At 35.7% G+C, this 24,412-nt stretch overlaps 1 protein-coding gene across 4 annotated transcripts in view; it reads right to left on the reverse strand.

Annotated features, from left to right (window-relative positions):
• LOC145242290 (ankyrin repeat domain-containing protein 42-like) overlaps window positions 1-24,412 on the reverse strand; it is a 118,693-nt gene that overhangs the window by 70,548 nt on the left and 23,733 nt on the right. For 2 of the 4 annotated variants that reach the window (XM_080105298.1, XM_080105302.1), the window contains exon 2: window positions 1,002-1,034. The exons of 1 other annotated variant lie outside the window; for it this stretch is intronic. In XM_080105298.1, the coding sequence (XP_079961424.1) occupies window positions 1,002-1,034 (33 nt within the window). Of the gene's footprint in view, window positions 1-1,001; window positions 1,128-24,412 lie in introns of those variants that run through there. One more of the 4 variants, XM_080105301.1, reaches the window with a different exon arrangement.

The following is a 24,412-nucleotide window of genomic DNA, read 5'->3' on the forward strand; positions in this document are numbered from 1 at the left end:
ATGTATAATAAGATAAAATTTAAAAAAAAACAAGGTTCTTTCAAAAACGCACAAATATAGAAAAATTTTGGTAAATGTGTAGTTTAGCGGCGCAAGTTATTTGACAACCTAAAATTTACAAAAACTATTTTTTTATATATATATAAAACACATTATTAGACCTAAATGCTGATATAAAACCAGAAAATTCATTTTTATTATTTTTTTCATCATTTTGTTTTATCAAACTAAATGTACGATATTCGAAGCCGTTAATATTGCTTTTAAAATTTGGCCTTTCTAAGATTTGACAGATTGATCTTTTTAAGGCCAAATTTGGCATTTTTTTTTACGCTCTTTCGTTTTGGTCCCAAAAAAATATAGCGGCCAAAAACATTGTTTATGAAAGAGCGTAATAAAGGCCAAATTTGGCCTTAAAAAGACCAATATATCATAGGTCAAATTTTAAAAACAACATGGCGACCTCGATTGTCGTACATTTCGTCTAATAAAAAAAGTTGAAAAAATAATAAAAATTAATTTTTTTCAAGTTTTATTTCAGCCTTAGGGATGTTGTTTAGCGGCGTAAATAATTTGACCGGCAAAAATGCCTGTCAAATAATTTACGCCGCTAAACAACACATTTGCCAAAATTTAAAAAATAAAAGTAAAAATTTAATTGTTTAAAAACGCTAGATAAATTTATGTGAAACTGGTCAAACCTTCTCTACTGTAAATTCTAAACTAAAAACTTTGTTTTCGTGAAGTATTACAAGGTACTCACACGTAATCGGCTAAAAAAAATAGAATCCTATTTTTTTTTTATTAAAAATTTTTTTTTTTTTTTTTTAGATGTGTGGGAGTTATTTAGAGGGTGTTCCTCATCGACAATAATACCGAATTTTTCGAGAATAACGTTATTTAGACAACTATTCTTAACATGGAAATCCGTGGATATGGGCTTTTTAATCATTCTCTTCCTTCGTAATATTCCTTAAAATGTGTAAATTGATTAGACTTACCTTTCTCATGTATTTCTTTCGTTTTATTTGGCTCTTTTATCATAAAAAGAAAGAATGAAATTATACGTTAATTAAAAAAAAATAACAAAAAAAACATTACGTTCTATCACTTTGTTCTAAAATAAATCTTGGACTTTTTAAAGGGAGGTAATTCAAGTATTAATTTATATATATCGTAAACCAGGGTTGCCAGGTTGGCTTTTTTAAGGCCAAATTTCACGAATTTGGCCTTTTTAAAAGCAGTTTGGCCTTCGAAATTTTTGTTTGGCCTTTTTTCAAATTTGGCTTCAAATTTGGATCATTTTATATAAATATTTTTTAATAGTAATTATTAAAGAAAAAGCCATAATGAAGTAATTTAAAAAGTAGTTTGGATGTCAAAACTTGTAGGTTTTTTAAATGTTGGCTTTGTTTTTCGATTCATGGAATTGCATGAGAAAAACAGCCTCGGAATCATCAGAAAATGTCATATCAGAAAAAATATCTTTTTCTAAAGACTTAGCCCCCCCCCCCTACGCACTGAAGGAAACTCACATCTATTGTTTTAATTTGTTTTCACACTTACTTACTAAACGTTTATATGAAACCTCTCAGAGAGTTCACAGTTGGGTATGAAACCGTTTTGAAGACTTTTTTTAGTGCTTGGCTCTGTCCAGTCAGGTCACTCAGTCACTGAGTATATCTCCTCTGAAATAATTAATGTTTGTGTTTTTCGTTTGAAATTCTTTAAACCTAGTACTTTGAAATGAATTAAAGCAATTTATGGAAATTTATGGAAATTTGAAAACTTATAACTGTTAAACTATCTCTCAAATAGCTATTTAAAGTTGTATTTGAAAAGAAATGTTTAAAAATAATTAGATACTTTTTCCTGAGTAAGTCCCAAAGTTTCATTAAAAAGCAATAATTATAGATTTTCTAACTATCTTGAATTAATAGATACATTTGTCTTAATAATGATACATAGATTGTTCTTGGAAACAAAATCTACTTTTAGAGTTATGACTAAAATTAAATTTTCAATATTTTAGAGATATTTTAAGTTAATACCCCCCCCATGAGTAAATGTGGTATTGTGGCGACTGAAATCATTCTTCTCTTAGAATATGATAAACAAAAAGAGTAGACAAATAGGAACTTATGTACAAACTGTATCAATAAAAATAGCATGGAAAAATTGGCACTAGCAAAAATTGTAAAATTGGTTAAATGTGGAAAAAATAGCAGGAGTGAAAGATATGGATAGAAATCTCATGAGTTTATGAAAATCTTGGATGCAATGTATAAAGGGAAAACATAACTTGGTAAATTAAAAATAAATCATATATATGTTTAAAAATAGATGTGGAGTCTCAGCTAATAACCAATTACCTTTCAATACTGATGCCATCTTAGAAATCTGTCGATTATACTAGCATATTTATTCATTTTAAGTGTTTTTTCAGATTTCATATATAATACTAAATAGATGTTACTTCCAACGCATTAATTGTATCATAATCTTTAAAAAACTTATAATCAATGCTTGCGTTAAAGTGTAGTACTTGTTCTGATATTATACTTTATTTATTCTGTCCTTGGCCAGTGAAAGAAAAATTCTTCTAAACTGGTGCATATTTTTTGCTATGGGAGATAAATTCTGTGCTTTTTACTTTTTAAGGGGATTTCATCTGGTTTTACGATTTTGCCAGTCAGACTTGAAGATAGAAAAAAGTTACCTACCCTAAAAAGTTATGATGGCCCGAAAATGGAGGATCATTTTATGTTTAATTTATATGCAAAGCTAATTAATTATTTTTTTTTTTCGGGATGTTCATACATAATCATTTGAAAAACTTAGAATCACATCTTTAGGAGGGATAGATGAGGTCCTCATCTACTTTAGAATATATATATAATTTAATTTTAATTTGATAAACTTCTTAATGTTATCCTGGTGCTTATCCATAAAAATACGCAGGTGAAAATATGAAAGTACTGTAGGTTTGCAACAACAGATGACACATACAAATTTATTGTCTTGACTATTAGCCACTATCTTATGCAACTTTAGAACCACATTTTCGACACATTTAGTTATTATCATAAAATCCTACATTTCCTCCTAGAAACAAAACCATCACAATCGCAGCATCTTTAGAGGAAGTAGTTCCTATTTCCCCCTAAATAATAAGTCCTTCTACCGCCCTCAGTCAAAACTGGGAGGAAAAATACAACTTCTACAGATATTGTGCTTGCGCCTCTCATAACTGGATCGTAAATTCATAGACATAGCATAATCTTTTCATTTCCCGATTCAAAAATAATAAATTCTCCCTTCTCAAATTTCGCCCATTCTCATTGGTTGAGAGCTGACAATTCGATTATTTTGGAATCTACCTCTTAATACATAGACAAATGCTCCAGAACTTTTCAAATATGGCGATACCTTACCTATGCACACATTAACAACATGCTACTATCGCCCCCCCCCTCAGCACAACAAACTCTGAAAAAATATGTACGGTATCATTTTTTATTTTTCAATTTTGGAGTTATTTTATTTTATTTTTTTTTACATTGCTATCCCCCAATTTTTTCTGCTTTACAGTATTTGCGGGTGAGTATCCTGATAACGATCATCAAGGTTACATTTAAGGCAAATACTTTGACAGCCCCTCACAAAATGGACGTTAGCTGTTATGTTTGATTTTAGACAAATTATACTTCCTGTGGAGTATTTTGTTTACTTCTCTTTTCCGGAGTCTTTATCGACACTGCTTATTTATTTTTTTTATAGGTAAAATTTTACCTTAGCTCCACCTTCACACTTTTTTTTAAATGCCAACCTTTCTAGGTTTTCAACTATGCTGATTAAGAAAATCTCATTTGTATTTAGCAGATATAAGTAGTTATCGAGATATAAAGACCTGTATTACGCACTTTAAATCAGTGGTCGCCAGATTTGTACGCATGCTTGAGAAACAAATCTAATTCTATCCGACCAACACTGCCCCCCAATTTTTTTGTTAGTTTATAATATTTGGGGGTGGATATTCTAACAACGATTATCAAGGTTAAATTTGGAGCAAATATTTTGACAACCCCTTCCTTACAAAATGGAGTGTCTATTCTGATAGCCGTTCTTAACATGGGGAGGTTGAGGTGTCTATTCCGAAAACCGTTCTTAAAATAGAGAGGTTGGGAAGTCCATTCTGAAAGCTGTTCTTAACATGAAGAGATTGGGTGTGTCTATTCCGAAAGCCTTTCTTAACATGAGGAGGTTGGGAGTTAGGCAACAACAAAAATAACCATACTTTAATTTTTTTACGAGTGGAGGGGGCATGCTTCCACTGGACAACACTAGTTAACAGGTCCTGCTAGTATTTAAATCATCATCATCATCATGACGGGCTCCTTGCCCGAACCAATGTGATTCTTCCTCTCCAGAGTTTCCTGTCTTCCATTAGTTGCCTCAGATCTTCAGGTTCACAGTTGGTGTCATGTGCTATTTGTTGGATGTACGTGGATCTAGGTCGTCCTCTGCTTGCGCGTCCGTGTCATGGAGTCCATAGCAATACATCACTCACCAATTCATGCTTGCTCCTCAGACAATGACCGGCAAATCATAGGGGTCTTTCTCTGATGGTATTAGATATGGCAGGTAGATTGCCATAAAGTTGCTGCTTCGTGGGATGATTTTGCCAAGATATGTTTAATATTGTTCTTAGCATACGGGTGTATGTGCCGTCTAGTTTTCTTTGCAATCTTTTGGTGAGTGTCCAGGTTGTTGCACCATAAACAAGGACAGACTCTACCACTGCCCTAAAGGACTGCTTTTTCAGTTTGTCAGCCAGTCTCGAAGTCCATACTGAATGTAGCCCACAGTGGCGGCTCGTGCCTGGAGCTGTGGAACTGCAGCACCCCCAAGTCATTTCTACTCATTATTATCGGTACACGTTAAAAAGAATACGTTTATTTTTTTTCTTTCTATGTGATAATATATCATATTAATTATATATATATATATATATTATATATATAATCCTGAAGCTTAATGTCGATAATTGTCCCCACCCCATACTCATATAAGCATAAAAGCAAAACTTTGCTTGGAGCTGCGAAATTCACAGTTACACATTCTTAATGAAATTCGCTTGTGCGCATGCCCGATCTAGAACGGTTAATATGAGCCAATTTGGAACTGTAGTTTTTGCAGTTCCAAATGCAGTGTTGCGCGTTTTCGCTTATTATTTTTTTTTAAGAGGCTTTGTTTACAAATGTTTTCTTTTTATTATTATTAAAAAGTGTAACGTGTTCTTGTAAATAAAATCTCCACCTTAAAAAAAAAATTCCCACACCTTTAAATGCGATTTAAGCAGACAAAAATATACAATATGCCAAACTTTTTTTTTTTTTTAATTAAAAGTGTTCGGGCTTTTAGCCTTGAAGTTACCAACGCGACTAATGTTATTTTTTTATTTTTATTTTTTTTACCTATATGGCTTATTTTTGTATTTTTAAGTAGTTTGAAATTTATTTATTTTGTAGTAGTTTAACTTTACAGAATAAAAAATATTTACATTTTTTCTAGAGAAAAGCGAAGAAAAGTTTATTTTTTAAAATACATTTTAGTTAGAAATGTTTTACCTTTATATATATATATATATATATATATATATATATATATAGATATAGATATATATATATAGATATATATATATACACTCATATATATATATATGCTTACACATATATACACCCACACACATATATATAAACACACATATATATACACACACATACACACCCACATATATATACACACACATATATACACACATGCACACACCCATATATATACATACATATATATACACACACATACACACATATATATACATATATATATATATATATATATATATATATATACACACATATATATACACATATATTTATATACACACACGATATATATATATATACACACGATATATATATATACACATATATATACACACACGATATATATATACAGACATATATACACGCACATGTATATATACACACACTCATATATATACACATATATATATATACACGCATATATATATATATACACACATATATATATACACACACATTATATATATATATATATACACACATTATATATATATATACACACATACACACACATTATATATATATATACACACACACATTATATATATATATATATATATAAAGCTTTAGCATTTATTTACATCCCACGAGGACAGAGCAAGAAGTTTTACACTTTGAACAAAGTATTTTAATTAAAATGTGCAATAACAAGACGAGTATGTAAAACCGTTTTTATAATAAGCTTAGTAAATTAGTAAATAGCAAAGTTTGTTTTTATTTTTATATAAAAAGTTGTAAACAGATTTGTAAATAAAATTATGTATCTTTAATTTTTTTTGTTTGCTCATAGTACAAACATGTAAACTTTTTTATTCTATATTTTATTTACAAAATTTTGTTATAAACACACTTTTTTAAATTTTAAATAAAACTGTTATTCAATAAAACCATTTTTAAATGGTAATCTCCTAACTTTACCATCGTTTGCAGGCAAGTAAATTTCAAAGATTTTGTTTTTATGAAAAAATAAATTATCAAAAAATTGTAAATAAAATGTATTTACACAATTTTTTTCGTTTGTTTGCCTGCGGTAAAATTTTATTTAATCTGTAAAATTTAAAAGAAATATTTAAAAGAAATATATTTTTTATTACTCTGCAAAGTGTATACAATTTAAAATAGTGTTTTTTGATTAAAATGTTTTTGCGTATTACCCCTTTTTCGACGGCTTATAATGGCAAAGTTAAAAATATTTGCATTAAAAAAAGCAATTTTAATGACAAGCTTATTTTGTTATACGCCTATTTTTAATTAACAACAAGCTTTTTTATAAATAAAACCGTTGTTACATAGTAAAAATTTTTTCGTTAATAAAAATCTGTGACCTAAAAGTTATAAAAGTATGATTCAACTCAGTTAGAACTTCCGGTTCAGTTGAATCGCAAAAAGAGGATCACGTAAACATTGTATTCCTTCTACCCTAATTGATATTCTACTAATGGACTACCTAGTACTTACCTTTCCCAATACAATTGATATAAAAAGAATTTAACCATGGTCTCCTTGCACCCCCCAAAAATAACTTCTGCGACGGTAAATGAACTTCAACAGATTGAGTTTTCACAGCTGTCTCTCCATGATAAAGTTGTAATTAAGAAAAGAAGCTGTTCAACGCCTGATATTCAAATATCTCAGCCAGGCATTAGTAACAACAAAGTATATATTCGTAGCTTTAATGGTACCAACAGAAGAGTTACCTTTGCGGCTGTGAACTGAAACAGGCATTGTTCTGCTTTCCTTGTTTGTTGTTAGGGGGTGATGTAACATGGACAAAAGATAGTTTCAGAACTATTAGCAAAATGAAAGATAGAACTGAAAAGCATGTGAAGCACGTTGACAATGTAGTTTCCCTATCAATTTTGGGGACCATAAATATTAAAACAAAACTTAGTGGGGCCTGCAGACTTTCAATCAATCATCATAACATGAATGTTAAGAAGAACCGTGAAATTTTATCTAAAATAATAGATTGTATTTTCTTTTGTGGGAACTTTGAAACTCCCTTACGAGGACATGATGAAAAAGATGATTCAGTAAATCCAAGTGTATTTAGAGGATTTTTAAAATTTGCATCTTAATTAGATCCAGATTTAAAGAATCACTTAGAAATCAGTAATGTCTTCAAAGGTGTTTCCAAGACTATTCAGAATGACATACTTGACAGTCTTTTACAAATATACCATGATGAAATAAGGGCAGAAATTAGCAAAGCTTCCTTTGTAGCTGTCATGGCTGATGAAATAACAGATGTGTCTGAACATTCACAAATGATCATTGTTTTCGTCTTGGATGAAAAAATACCTGAACGCATTTGGGGATTCTTTATTCCAGAAAACCAAACCGCTGATGGGATATCAAAATGTATTCTACAACAATTAAATATAATCCTTTAAGGGAATCGCCAAAAACTGATAGCTCAGACATTTGATGATGCAAATGTCATGAAAGGCAAAAAAGCTGGTGCTCAGGCGAAAATAAAAGCAGTTTATAGTAATGCGCATTTCACTCACTGTTATGCGCATCAACTTAATTTAATAATGAGGAATGCAGCAAGCATTACACGAAATGCTAGAATATTTATCTCTAACATTTTGGCTATTCCGACTTTCTTTTCTAGATCACCACAGCATCTGTCCATTTTTTAAGAAGCATCTGAATGTAAGCATTCTACGTCCATCCACCACCAGGTCGAACTTTAACATACATAAATAGAGTTCATGAAAATGTTCAAGCATAAAAAAACTGTCACTGAAATTCAGTCAACATCATATGTAGATGAGGCCGTTGCAGAAGCGACAGGAATTCTGAAATATTTGAATGATGAAAATTTCATATTTTGGTTTGAGCTATTTCATAAAATTATGTCTCATGTTGAAATTATTTCTCGGGAAATTAGCATATATAAAGTCAATGAATACATAACAAATTTCAAACTGCTATTTTAGAGATAAGAAACACAAAATACTGTGAAAATTCTTCACAAACACTCAAGGGCGAAGCTAAAGAACTGTGTGACTATATATCTGTTGATATAACGGACAGATATTTTTCAACTAAACATTTAATACTTGCTAAATTGTTTTACAAGATAAGCTTTACTAGTTTTAAGAAAGAACTACCTACAGAAGAGATATCCTTGACAACTGAAGCATACCCCATGATTGACAAAGAAAAGTTTGAAACTGAGCTAGAAATATTTTATAGTAGGTCAGATATCCATGAGTATTGCAAAGTAATTGATCTCCTGAAATTTATTTTGGAAAACAATTTAAACGATGTTCTTAGTGAAATCACAAAACTCATAAAAATTATCTAGACAATTCCCATGACCACATAAGAGATAGAACATTGTTTTTTCAACTCTGAAAAGAATAAAAACTTTTCTAAGGAACACCATGGGTTGCGAAAGACTAAATGAACTTGCAGTTCTTTCAATTGATAAAAAGTTCTTCAGCAGTCATTCAGAAGTTAAGGAGAAAATTATCAATCTTTTCTCACAAATTAAAACAAGAAGAATGAAGTTTACTTTCAAATGAATGTAATAAGTAAAATATTTAAAATATTTACATCTGTTTAGGATTCCTTTAAGTTATTGTACCTATTTACTATGCCTCCCCACGGGACAGAGTTAGACACCAGGGTCGTTTTTTAACGTGGAGAAAAGGTACAAAAATAAAAATTGTCTCAGTCGTGAAGGATTTCTCCTCCACCGAAAGAGAACAAGAAAATGAAGTGCAGCACTGAAGAACAGATGGTATTTATTTGCTCCCCCACCGAGCAAATTAGGCACAAGGCCGATTTTTAATGTGAGGAGTGAAGGGAGGGGGAAGGGAAAAAGGGGACCAGCTCCCGAGAGGTGGAAAATGGGAGCTGGTTAAAGGTCAGGCATGTGGGGTTGCCCCCACATCTGGTCTTTGCTAGTCATAGCTAGTCCTAGCTAGTCATAGCTTGCAGTATCTGCCGGAACAGATGGTATTTATTTGCTCCCCCACTGAGCAAATTAGGCACAAGGCCGTTTTTAATGTGAGGTAAAAACCAGCTCTCCTAAAAGGGGTCACTCTGGTTACCAAAAATAATAATTGTCCCAGTATAGAGGGTTTCCCCTCCATTGACTGGTACAAATTATCTTAAGTGCAGTATCTGCCGGAACAGATACTACACTTTGAGATATTAAATCTTTTATTCATGTTAAAAAATACAGTCAAAATTAACGAAGAACAAAAAACTTAGGCACATGGCCAACTCAAAAGGGGGGAATTTTGGGGGTCGTTGGTCATCCTTGTCACTCCAGAACTAAACAAAGTCAAAAGTTTCTCCCAGATAGTATCTTCTTTCACCATAATACCGCATTCACCCTTTCATATTGGGGGACGTCCTAGTAACTCCCAATTTTTAAAACATTTTTTATTGACGTGTAAAAACAAAAAAGATAACAATAAAATGGTAACAATAATTCATTTGTGTCGAGGGAGGGGGAAGAAAAAAAAAAAAAAAAAAAAGGTGATTAGTAGGACCCTCCCAACCTCGTCTAGTTGATAGACTGCCCGTTCCACTAGGTTTGTAAAAGGAACCTCGCTTCTGCGGGTCAGTCTCTAGGTGGGGATGCCCTCTAGATGGGGGTGAATGGAGAAAAGAAAATTTTGTGGGTAAGGGATGGAGGTTAGATTGTATTTCTTTTTCTCCAAGATGGGTAAAATTTAGAGGAAGGGGTGAAAACAAAAATTGCAGGTAAGAGGGGATGGGGATCTTGGAGGCTTCCTAATCGGGGAGGGATGGAACACACACTCAGCTAGCTGAGAGACTACTTGTTTAATTTAACTTTACAGAACTGCGCGTTCCACACCTAGGCGGGGAACACGTATTCAAATTTGGCTCCTCTTCATACACACAGACTTGCCACATGTATCCATAAGGCCAGTCAGACGTGTGCATACGTATAAATTATATTTTTTTATGTTTGTTTATTTTTACACAATATTAAAACAATCGGTATTTTCTTTAGAACAGCACGCCCACTAATCTTAGGCACGAGCCGTCACTGTTTCTAAGTCATTTTCCAAACTGTGAATATTTATGTGCCTGTTGTTCACGGCCATTTTTCTTGTCTGTAATATATTGGACAGGATTATCTCCCTTGCACTTCAATGAACTACGGATTATCTCCCTTGCACTTCAATGAACTACCACTAGAGGGTGCGACAGTCTTGAAATCTTTTCTTTTTGTAAATAAAAGGACCGGGAGACGATCTTCCCCTACGAGACGTACCGTCTGCCGATCTATCTATAATGTTATTTTGTCTTGTGCATTTTTATTCATTATGCATTGTTAATGTTGATATACTTCAATTGAAGAACGAATAATGCGGAGGAGTAACAAGACAATTTAAAATTAAAAGCGAACACCCACAACAAATCGAACGAGGAAAAGTTGCCGAGTAGCGGATAAAAATGGCTTTATTAGGCACCATTGGAGAATGGAATAGTGCGGAAGAAGAATGGTCGCACTATATTGAGAGAGTAAAGTTTTTTTTTACTGCCAATGATGTGTTGAATGAAGGTAAGAAACGTGCTATATTTTTGTCGGTTATTGGGGCAAAAATTATGCTATTCTCAGGGGTTTAGCCGAAAACAGGCCAGAGCAGAAAACATTTGAAGAACTATGTATTCTGATGGAGAGGCACATCAGGCCGGCCCCCAACGAGATACATGAACGTTTCTTATTAAACACGAGATACAAACAAGAAGGTGAGTCCATTAGTGAATATGTGGCCACACTGAGAAAAATGTCGGAACATTGCAACTTTGAAGAAAAAGTAAATGAACACATACGTGATCACTGATCGTTTGGTTGTGGGAGTGAAAGATGAGAAGATACAGGAGCGCTTGCTGGGCGAAAGAATGCTAACTTTGCACAAGGCCATTGAAATAGCAGTGTCTATGGAATCGGCAAGGAAATATTCCAAGTTGATGTTGGGAGCACAGACGAGTGGAAGTGAAACGTCCGTACACAGGTTACCATTAAAACGAGAGTGTTATCGTTGTGGAAGCACTGGCCACCAAGCGGACAAGTGCCAGTTTAAAAACAAGGAATGTTTTAAATGTAGGCGAATAGGGCATACTCGTCGGAAGTGTAGGCAAGAAGAGAGCAGGCCTCCTAGCTCCGCAACACGAGGTAAGGGAAGCAGGATGGTGAACAATGTGGAGGAAAATTGTTGTGAAGAAATGGAAATAAATATGGAAAGGCTAGACTTGCACACAGTTGCTAACCTGCGGACACAACCAGTATTAGTGGAACTGCTAATTAATCAAGAGAAAGTGGTCATGGAAGTGGACACTCGAGCTGCATGCACAGTAATGAGCCTAGAAAAATTCAATAAAATTGGCCAAGTTCGTGATCTAAAGGAAAGCCATGTCAAGTTGAGAACGTACACTGGTGAATTAGTGAAACCACATGGGACCACAGACGTGGAAGTAATCCAGGAAGGGTTAAAGCATCGACTACCTTTGCTGATGGTGAAAGGTAATGTACCGACACTTCTTGGCCGCAACTGGTTGAATAAGGTAAAGCTGGATTGGAGAAGCATGTTTCCTTTATACCAGGAAGATTCCCCTTCGAGGTTGGAAAGGCTTTTAAAAGAATTTGATTCGCTGTTCAGTGAAGAAATGGGGTGTTTAAAGGATTTTAAGGTCAAAATACCCATTGATAAAACGGTGAGTCCCAAATTTTGTCGGGCAAGACCAGTACCTTATGCCATAAAAGCGGATGTGGAAAAGGAGCTAGATCGCCTGGAAAACCAGGGAATTTACAAAAGAGTGGAATACTCTAGGTGGGCTGCCCCCATTGTACCGGTTGCCAAAAATAATAATGAAGGCATCCGGATCTGTGGAGATTACAAACAAACAGTAAACCGGGCATCACCATGTGACTATTACCCTCTTCCTCGGACAGAAGATATATTTGCTACTTTGAAAGGGGGTCAAAAATTTAGCAAGCTCGACTTGAGCCATGCCTATCAGCAGCTGGAATTGGATGCAGAAACCCAGGAACTGTTAACAGTAAACACTCACCAAGGATTATACCAGCCCACCAGACTACACTTTGGGGTACACAGTGCTACAGGGATTTTTCAAAGGGAGATGGACAAAAGATTGAAGAACATTCCTTTTTGCAAGGTGCGTGTGGATGACATCCTGGTTTCAGGTAGTGATGACAGTAGTCATCTGAAGAATTTATACAGTGTATTTGCTGCTCTAGATAAGGCCGGATTAAAATTAAAGAGAAGTAAGTGCAAGTTTCTCCTTCCTGAAGTGACATATCTGGGTTTCAGAATTAATAAGGAAGGCATAGCGCCTCTTCCAGACAAAGTAGCCGCCATGACAGAGGCACCTCGACCGCAAAACATCACAGAATTAAGAGCCTACCTAGGGGCACTTAACTATTATCATAGTCATTTGCCAAACTTATCAACTATACTTGAACCGCTTCACAACTTAATGAGGAAGGGTGTTCCCTGGGTATGGGGTGCTGGACAAACCAGGGCTTTTGAAGAAACAAAGAAAATGCTGTATTCTGCACCTCTTTTAACTCATTTTGATCCATCTAGACCGATTCTGGTGCAAGTAGATGCTTCTCCCTATGGACTGGGAGCTGTAATGGCTCACAAAATGGAAGATGGAAGGGAGAAACCAGTATGCTACGTATCACGAACGCTGTCTGAGGCAGAACGGAATTATGCGCACATTGAGAAGGAGGGGCTGGCCCTAGTCTTTGCGGTGAAAAAGTTGCACCAATATCTGTATGGGAATAATTTTACGTTGTTCACTGACCACAAACCGTTATTGGGGTTGTTTGCTGAAAACAAGCCGATCCCTTCTCTTGCTGCTGCCAGAGTTCAACGCTGGGCCATATTTCTGGCTGCCTATAATTACAGGTTGGAGTATCGTGCCGGGTCCCTTAATGGAAATGCAGATTGCCTCAGTCGTCTTGCAATCAATGTGCAGGGGCAAGATGTCACACCTAATTCTAACAGGATACACATGATGAACTTGGTTGATGTTCCAGTGACTGTGGCGGCAGTAAGATTGGAGACAAGAAGAGACCCTACTTTGAGTCGGGTGTACGAATACATCCTGAATGGCTGGAGTAGGTGTATTCCAGACACGGCAATGAAGCCCTACTTCAACAAACGGACAGAGTTGACATGTGAAGGTGGTACCGTATTATAGGGGAGTAGAGTAGTAATTCCGGCTATACTCAGAACAAAAGTGTTGCAGCAATTACATCAGACACACATAGGGATCGTGCGAATGAAGGCCCTTGCTCGCAGCTATGTGTGGTGGCCAAATCTTGATGCAGATATTGAGAGAGCCGGTAAAGCTTGTGGAACCTGCATACATTATCAAAGCAACCCCGGCAAGGCTCCCATTCATTGCTGGGAATATCCAAGTTCACCATGGGAGAGAGTCCACTTAGATTATGCTGGTCCATTTTTGGGGCACATGTTTTTGATAGTAGTGGATGCTCATTCAAAGTGGACTGAAGTTTGCATTACAAAATCATCTTCTGCTATGAACACAATTGAAAAATTGAGAGGGATCTTCGCAACTCATGGACTACTGGTATTAATTGTGAGTGACAACGGTCCCTGTTTTACAAGTGAAGAATTCAAAGCATTCATGAATGCTAATGGAATTCGGCACATTTTCACAGCTCCTTACCATCCTTCCTCGAATGGACTAGCAGAACGCAGTGTACACACCTTCAAGGAAGCGCTTAAAAGGATGAATACAGACGGCAAGGCAACACTTGAAACCAAGGTGAACCGATTTTTATTCACTTATAGGATAACTCCAAACTCATCAACTGGGGTTTCTCCTGCCGAGCTGATGTTCAAACGGCAGTTACGAACAGCGTTTCATTTGGCAAAGCCAGACACGTACAAGGCTATGGATGTAAAAAATAAAATGGAAAGGGGGGGTAAGGTAATGGTGCCGCTCCGTGAATTTAAAGTAGCCGATCCTGTGCTTGTGCGTAACTATGGATCTACTCAGCGATGGATTGAAGGTACCATTACCAGACAGTTGGGAGCAGTGAATTTTGAAGTGGAAACCGGTAGAGGGCTAGTAAGGAGGCATGTGGACCAGCTTGTGAAACTCTCATCACCAGTAGCAGTGGAACTTACGCCTGAGATACAAGCAGATAATGCTGCAAAGAATCTTGAGAGTTTCGGCACACCTGAAGTTTCCAGCACACCCGACAGTCCTGAGGAAAGTTTAATACCTGAGAGCAGGCATATGGAAGAGGTTGCAGAGACTCCAGCAGTGGTAGAAAAATCGGCATCACCACCCTCTCGCAAGTCAGGGCGTATTCGGAGACCACCAAAAAAATTTGAAGACTATGTTCGTGATCCAGAGTAAGATTGAAGGGATGTAATATATTGGACAGGATTATCTCCCTTGCACTTCAATGAATTACGGATTATCTCCCTAGCATTTCAATGAACTGCCACTAGAGGGCGCGACAGTCTTGAAATCTTTTCTTTTTGTAAATAAAAGGACCGGGAGACGATCTTCCCCTACGAGACGTACCGTCTGCCGATCTATCTATAATGTTATTTTGTCTTGTGTATTTTTATTCATTATGCATTGTTAATGTTGATATACTTCAATTGTCCTCACGCTATGCTCGATACTATATGTTTTTCTAGCCGAATAAACGTTTTAAAGTAAGTTAAACCACTAAAACCTTTTTCTGATAGGTAGAAGAGTAACTTATCTTGCCTTTGATAACATTTATATGTCATATATTTGAAAAATAATTTACCAATTTTTAAAAATCTCTGTGGATTGTAAAACGATGGAACTCTTGACAGAAGAAAAAATACATTAAACGTGACAGTCTGTACGAGCCTTTTCCAAGTCTCACACAAAACACACATTCATATTTCAAGCTGTCATATACATACGCGCACACAAACATACGCGCCCACGTCCACACATGTACACTTATTCACGTTCGCGTACATACACTCACATTCACGTATATATACACACACTCGAACACGCACATGGACGACGTCACTTCCGCTTTCTAAGGAAATACACATGCGCAAAATACACTCTGGAAACGAGTATAAAAACAAGGCGATAAGCTGTTTCTAATCCTCTTTAGAACCAACTCTCAACGAGAGAGGTTGGGCGAACAAACCGCCGCCGTTTTGGCGCGCGCACACGCGCACTTCACGCCCACTTCCTACTATGTATGGGGCACGAGCTAAAGACTGTATGTATACATTCTCACTCTTTCTCTTTCCATCTACTACTGGCCACTAAGAACACCTTCGCGTCGCTGACTACTAACTGATGACAACTCTAATATCCTCTTCTTTGTCTACACGCTGGACTACCATTCTCCATTTTCCTACAACATTTATTTCTCTTCCCACGCGCGAACAAACAATAGTGACCCGAACTTGAGATGAAAACACATTTCCTATTCTTGCTACAACACTAGTCCTGCAACGGACATTGGTTACATACGCGCGGACATGTTATAACTAAAATGTTCATTTCTTTCAACAGCAAATAAACGACGTTTATCTTATCCATTACCTGAGTCTTTGTTTCCTTCAATTCCCATTCGTTTCATTATTCTTTTGTAACGGGATTGGGGTATTTATATATCCTAGTCCCCTACAGGTCTTCCAAACGATTGTGAAAAATGGAGCGCATGATTTCGTGACGTCAGACTTGCGTTAACTATACGAACTATGGAAAAGCAGAAACGGCTTCATATTTTTTAAAAACCTTTTTCCAAACTGCAATTAATAATTAATTTTTGTTATAATTTTGTTAGGTTTTAAGATTTACACAGTTTAACGATTAAACATTTTATATTGAATATGAAATGCGGTTTTACTAAGTATGCACAAGTGTTCATTTGGTTAATTACCGGCTTCTATACTTTTGTTTGGTAAAAAGAGACAAACAAAATGAGGGGGGGGGGGCTTTACAAAATGTTTAATATTTGTGTAATAATATTTTTAAATCTGTTTTAATCTGGCGCTAAAATAGCTGACAAGATCCATGTTTATGTTAATTGTTAATGCTTAATATTTAAAAAAAAAATGAAACAATTAATTAAAAATCTATGTTGTTATTGCATGAGGGACTGAACAAGAGTTTTCACCGGCTGGAGTTACGCCCCCTTACCGGTGTACTCATGTTTGTCGGATGTAAATAAAGACGCCATGTTTATAGCAGTTGATCTGTCGTTATGTCTTATTCAATCTATTGACATCCTCGATAATGACACATGGTGGCCGCGAGTGGGATAAAGATATGTCTAAGTAAGATGTACAAAAGGATAAGAAGCGGAAAGTTATTTGCAGAAACAGATAAGTAACTTCATCGTTCTTGTTTAAAATTGTAATTCGTACGTACGTCACGTGGGGAAAAAAAAAAAAAAAAAAAAAAAAGGTCGGAAAGAAGCATGGAAGAAACAAACAGACTAGTGGCTGGCATAAGACCACCAGCGCCCTTATGTATGGAAGATAATTTATCGGCGAACTGGAAATTGTTTAAACTGAAATGGCATAACTACACCATTATTACGTGTTTGACGAGACAGTCATTACAATATCAAACGGCACTTTTGCTTCACACGTTGGGAGATGACGCATTGAAAGTTTACTACGGATTTCAATTTCTAACACCTGAGGATGAAAGAACACCCACCAAAATTATTCAGGCATTCGATAAATACGCTATAGGGGAAACGAATGAAACCTACGAGCGTTACGTATTTCATTCTAGAAAGCAAGGAGGATCAGAGACTGTGGAATCCTTTATTACGGCACTTCGGACGTTAGTAAAAACGTGCAATTTTTGTGACAATTGCGTTTCATCACTACTCAGAGACCAGGTAGTGCTGGGAATACACAACCCCCAGACACAAGCTGAATTATTGAAAATAAGACAGTTAGACTTACAAAAATGTATTGACATTTGTAAGCTGTCTGAAAATGCCACGGTCCAGTCCAGAATCCTAAGGCCTGAAGGAGTGAATAAGGTTGATTTTAAACCGAGGAGAAAGACATCGGCACAAACTGACAGAGATTGCTGGGCGTGTGCACTGCGGCATGGACCGAGAAAAGAGTTATGTCCTGCATTTGGCAAGACCTGCTATCAATGTAATGGGAAAAACCACTTTGCCGCGAAATGCAAAGTATCAAGGAAAAAGAAGATGCAGGCTGTCAAAACCCAATATGAGGACCAGGAAAACGACAGTAGTAGTTCAGACTATGGACATGTAGACAACATAACGATCAAGGAAAAGGTGAATGCTGTGAGTCAAGAGGTGATAAAGGCGGAAATGATGGTGAAAGGAAAACCAATTGCTTTTCAGCTCGATAGTGGAGCGTCCGTGAACATATTGAATGTGAAACACGTGATCGGAAAAACACTGGAACATTCAAATAAGACCCTTGTCATGTGGAATGGAGCAGAAGTGAAGCCATTAGGAGAGTGTCGAGTTAAAATGATAAACCCCAAAACTGGACAGAAATATGCAGTTAAGTTTGTCATTGTGAAAGAGGATTTCCATCCCTTACTGGGAGCAAATGCAATCCAGAAAATGGAACTCGTCACAATAAATAACGACAAATTCAAAATGGTCGCCAAAGTTTCCCAAATGAATGAATCCAGCACCTAGTACTCGGACAGCATTATCAATGACTTCAGAGATGTATTCAAGGAAGAATTGGGTCAATTACCAGGAGAGGTACATTTGCAGGTGGATCCAGGAGTAACACCAAATGTTGCAGCAACACGGAGAATACCAGTGGCACTTAAAGACAAGCTAAAAGTCGAGTTGGAAAAACTGGTTAAGAAGAATGTTATTGAACCAGTGAGCGACCCAACACCATGGGTAAGTGCGTTAGCACTGGTAACTAAGAAAAATGGAAGCCTGCGGATATGTATAGACCCAAGACCACTGAATAAGGCTCTGAAGAGGGAACATTTTCAATTACCTACACTGGACGATTTACTACCAGAACTGGCTGACAGCAAGGTATTTTCTACCCTGGATCTACGAGATGGATTCTGGCATGTAAAATTAGATGAAGTCAGCAGTCGCTTAACAACATTTGCTACACCATACGATAGGTTCCGGTGGAAGGTTTTACCTTTCGGTATTTCTCCAGCTCCAGAGATATTTCAAAAGACCCTTTTTAACAATGTGTCCGATTTGGAGGGGGTGGTTAACAAAGCGGATGATCTTCTGGTGATTGGGAAGGGTAAAACGATGGAAGAAGCAACAGTTGATCATGACCTAAAACTCAGGAAACTGTTGCAGAGATGTCGTGATCGCGGGATGCGATTGAATGCGGGAAAATTGAACTTACGACAAACGTCTATATCTTTCCTGGGACACATAATAACCAGTGATGGTTTACTTCCTGATCCTGGGAAAGTAAGAGCCATAAAAGAGATGCCGTGTCCAACAGATGTGAAAGGAGTGCAACGATTGGTTGGATTTGTGAATTACCTGGCAAAATTTCTACCACACATATCTGATGTGATGGCCCCAATTCGAAATTTAGTGAAGGCAGATGTGCCATGGACATGGTCCGAACTCCATGAAGAGGCTTTTGAGAAAATTAAAGAGTTAGTGAGTGAGGCACCAGTGTTGAGGTACTATGACCCGAACAAATCTTTGGTCATCCAATGCGATGCAAGTGAGAAGGGCATGGGGGCTGCACTACTACAAGAAAGTCAACCCCTAGCCTATACCAGCCGTGCACTGACCGACACAGAAACTCGGTATGCACAGATTGAAAAGGAACTACTAGCAGTAGTCTACGCATGTGAACGGTTTCATCAATATACGTTTGGTCGACAGGTAACAGTGCTAACCGATCATAAGCCACTGGAGGCGATTATGAAAAAAGAATTGGTGAAATGTCCAAAACGACTTCAAAACATGCTGATGCGACTACAGGCTTACGATGCTACAGTTCTGTACCATCCAGGTAAGAAAATGTTCCTTGCAGACACGCTATCAAGAGCATACATTTATGCATTGAGCAGTGAAGATATGGACGATGAAGATGATGTCAAGGAAGCAGAATATATTCCTGTAACAGAGAGAAGGCTGCTTGAACTGCGCTCAGCCACGAAGGAAGACAGAAGCATGCAGCAGTTACAGCAAGTAATTCTGGAAGGATGGCCAGAAGAAAAAATACATCTTGACCCAGAGGTGAGACCATATTTTAACATGCGGAATGAAATGACGGTGCAAGATGGTTTAATTTTCAGAGGAAACCGGGTAGTGGTTCCACTGACACAGCGGGCGGTGTTGAAAGAAAAGCTGCATTCCACACACCTGGGAATAGAAGGATGTTGCAGAAGAGCAAGAGAATGCTTGTATTGGCCAAATATGAACAGTGACATCAAAGACTATGTGTCAAAGTGCCCCACATGTAGAAAATATGAAGTGGCCAACCCAGCAGAACCATTGATAGTCCATGAAGTTCCTGACAGACCCTGGGCGAAAGTGGGAGTAGATCTCTTTAAGTTTGCAGATAGAGACTATCTGTGCACAGTTGATTATATGAGCAACTTCTGGGAAATCGATCATCTTCTCAATACACAAGCAAAGACAGTGATAACTAAACTTAAACACCATTTTGCACGACATGGAATACCAGACCAGGTCGTAACTGATAATGGGCCTCAGTTTAGTAGCCAGGAATTTTCTACCTTTGCAAAAAAGTGGTGTTTTACACATACACCTGTCAGTCCATACAATAGCAAGGCAAATGCAAAGTGGAATCTGCGGTAAAGATGGCAAAGAACCTTTTCCGGAAAGCGATGGACGATAAGGCTGATCCATACCTAGCAATGTTGGATCACAGGAATACGCCAGCCAAAGGTCTCTTATCACCAGCTCAGAAGCTGATGTCAAGGAGAACAAAAACACTTCTCCCAACCAGGGAGGATTTACTCAAGCCAGAATTGCCCCAAAATCTAAGAAAAATGGTGAAGCAAGACCGCAGGAGGCAAGAACATGCTTTCAACCACAAAGTAAAACCACTTAAACCATTGTATCCTGGAGATGTAGTACGGATGAAACCACACATAAATGGTCAAAAGGAGTGGAGGAAAGCTGTTGTATGGAGGAGACTGGATGAGCGATCATACCATGTAAAAGTGGATGGGGACTTATATCGACGGAATAGAGTAGATTTGAAGAAAACTGCAGAGACACCCCCACTCACATCAGGAATACACCAGCCATATGAAGTGCAGAGCGAGTTACCCAAGAATACAGGGCAGAGTACAGAAGAGATATGTAACTCAGAACCACCTCAATATGAAGGTGAAATAAGAGAAAACCTCAACCCGACCCCATCCCCAACAAAACCAACTCCGGAAAGGTTGCGGACAACACGGTCAGGAAGAATAATAAGAGATCCTGTGAGATTCAAGGATTTCACAACATAAGTGAAAGGGCAGAATAATCCCTGTTAGGTAGGAGGGTAGTCAGCTCAAGGAATGCCTAGATCACTGTGTTTTGTAGACTGTTTTAATTCTTATCAGACTTTTTGGTGTGTTTGTTTTGTTTTTTTTTTGTTTTGTTTGTCTTTATCTTCTGTTTTTATTATTGAGAAAAGGGAAGATGTTGCATGAGGGACTGAATAAGAGCTTTCACCGGCTGGAGTTACGCCCCCTTACCGGTGTACTCATGTTTGTCGGATGTAAATAAAGACGCCATGTTTATAGCAGTTGATCTGTCGTTATGTCTTATTCAATCTATTGACATCCTCGATAATGACACAGTTGTAACAGGACATTTTGAAATAATGGAATTTTAATCGTTTTAATTTTTTAAAAATTAATTCATTTTTAGAAAGTTTCTTTTTCTTGGCAATTCAATTGATTATAGTATATATTAATAAGAAAAAAAAACGTTATTTAAAAAAAACATAATATTAAATTTATATCATTTTTTTAATTGCAACTTCAAGGTATGTTTTTGTTCAGTACCCGTATTTAAATAAAAAAAATATATTTTTTTTTTACTTATTTGAACTCTTATGTTTCACAATAAATAGAAATTTCGATAGATTTAAATATATTTTGTTCAAATTTCGAAAAAAAAAAATTCTATTCATATATTTTACGGAAACTGCATTTTATAGGTAATTTCATTCTAAAATGGATGAGTATCGAAAATTCCACGAAAATCTGACGATTAGTTGATTTTTGCTAGATTTATTAATCACGGATATGTTTTCACGTTCGGAATATCTACTACATGGGGACGTTATTTGAAAGCGTCAATTATGTAAACAAGATTTTCGTCTCACAATTTCATTATTTTCGTACGATGAAAATTTTTAAAAAATTATTACTAGTTTATTTTGCCCCCCCCCCTTTTTTTAAATGGTACGAAAGTTATATTGATAATATTAACTTATAATAAAGTTACATCGTGTTACATATAAGGGGGATAATTCTTTGGTGAATTTTGGAGGTGCCTATTAAACGTTTATATCTAATACAAATCAAGTCCTGACATGAAATTTTTCTTTCATTCGAAAACGTGAACATATATTTGCAGAATACATGTCAGAGGATGCGTAAAATTAAATCATCAATCAGAACGATTTTGCACCACTTTCAAGGATTAACATCAAAATTTCATGAAACACAACTGTGTGTTTAGAATCCTTATTCCAGTTTTGATAAAAATCCATTACATGGTTTTGATTATAGAGAATATCCTACAATTTAAGATTAAGACGACTTAAGAATAAATTGAAATTCAGTTAATCTTAATATCTAATGACCATGGGCCAAATGCAGTATTAATTTATGCCTCATACCTATTGATATTTTACAGCATTATATATATATATATATATATATATATATATATATATATATATATTAGGCACCGCCAACACTGAGGGGGGGGGCAGGTCAGTACTTTTTGACGGACCGTCTTTTTAAAAATCTACCAAATATCAGGTAATTATCCGATCAATACGAAATTTTCAGCGATTATTAAGAGAAGAATGAACTTTATAACAGTGTGCTTATTTTTCATAAACGATATTTATATATATATTTTTTTTTTTTGCTTACAAAACCCCCCCTTGTTTTGAAGGGGGAACAAATATGCTTAAAATAATCATCTGAAACTGAACACAACATATTGTGTTCTTGTAAGGGACAGAATTATAGATAAAAAAAAAAATTGTTTGCATACCTTATTTTGACGTCTGAATATCAGAACTTCGATTGTGTTTAATTATCCCGCTTTTGAGTTTTGAAGTGTGAAATTCGGTGAATATGTTAAGTAAAATAATTAATTTAAGTTAAGCAAAACAATTTTTTTTTCTAATATTTATACGAAAAAAGCCATTTTAAAATCTTGGATAAATAAATTAACAATTTTTTTTTTTAGCGAGCCGAATAATGCATGACCATTATTAAACAGGGCATGCTTTGAAGAATTGATACCAAAAAAAAAAAAAATTCGATAAATATTGTGCCCTTTGTGTTAAAAATAGCATCATTTTTTTCGATCCCGTTTGAAAACGTTTGCCGCCTTTCGACTACGGTGGACCAAACGCGCTGAAATAATTTTTTTTTATTCTGCTTTAAATTGCCCTCCCCCCATTTTGGGGAGCCTGGCCCCCACACACATACACATTAAAAACCAAACTCATACAAATGGTCATCCATCTCTGGTACTGGCCAGCCTCAGCTTAATAATACATTGAAATTTTCGTCACTAAAAAATAAGTTATTTTGGCCTGTTGTGTCTTCCATAGTTTGCTTCTTATCAAACGCAAACGTAAACAGTGTCGATAGACTCTAGATCGACGCGATATAACTAGTTACCTATATGAATAAGTGGAATTATTTGAAATCCAGGTACTTATATTATAATATTTTTGCATATTCTCTAAATCTTAGTTAGACAATAAATAAATTAATTATTTCAAAAACCTTTTTTTTTTTAATATTTATGTACGTTTTTTGTGCAAGACAAAAAATATCAATTGTTAATTTTTTGGGAAAATTTAACATTTAAAATTTAATTAAAAATAGTAGAAAAAGTTTTACATTATTCTGTTTTCTATATGATAAAATTCAGGGTTTTATCTTTCTGGAAAAAAAAGTTACTCAGAAATAATGGATTTTAATAAATGTAATTTCGTTTTAAAAAACAACAACAACTTGATTTTGCGGCCATTTTTGGCGGTGCCTAATATATATATATATATATATATATATATATATATATATATATATATATATATATATATATATATATATATATCAAACGTCTGGTTTATTCCAAATTGATAAACTAGAAATTTACATGCCCGTTTTTCGTGAAATTTTATAAGAGTGACTGTTTCTCATCTAACTGTTTTTGAATGTTAAAAAGTAAAAAACAAAAATAATGTTATTTGACGTCGTTTCTTTTTGGTCGACCATTTTGAAATAATGAAAAATAACGATTCTGACTACACGTGCGTAAAAAACAAACTTAACACAGAAATTGTAAATTTAAGAAATAAAGCATAAATAAAAAATTATTTTTACTTAAATGTAACTCAGTTTGCGTCTCGGATTTCTCCGATATGACATCCACAGAAGAAAGAAAGAAAGAGAGAAACAATTCGATCTGTGTATGCGTGTTCACCCTGAATATAACAACA

The sequence above is a fragment of the Euprymna scolopes genome, chromosome 21 (assembly GCF_053919585.1).
Source record: "Euprymna scolopes isolate OS-2025 chromosome 21, ASM5391958v1, whole genome shotgun sequence".
NCBI lineage: Eukaryota > Metazoa > Mollusca > Cephalopoda > Sepiida > Sepiolidae > Euprymna > Euprymna scolopes.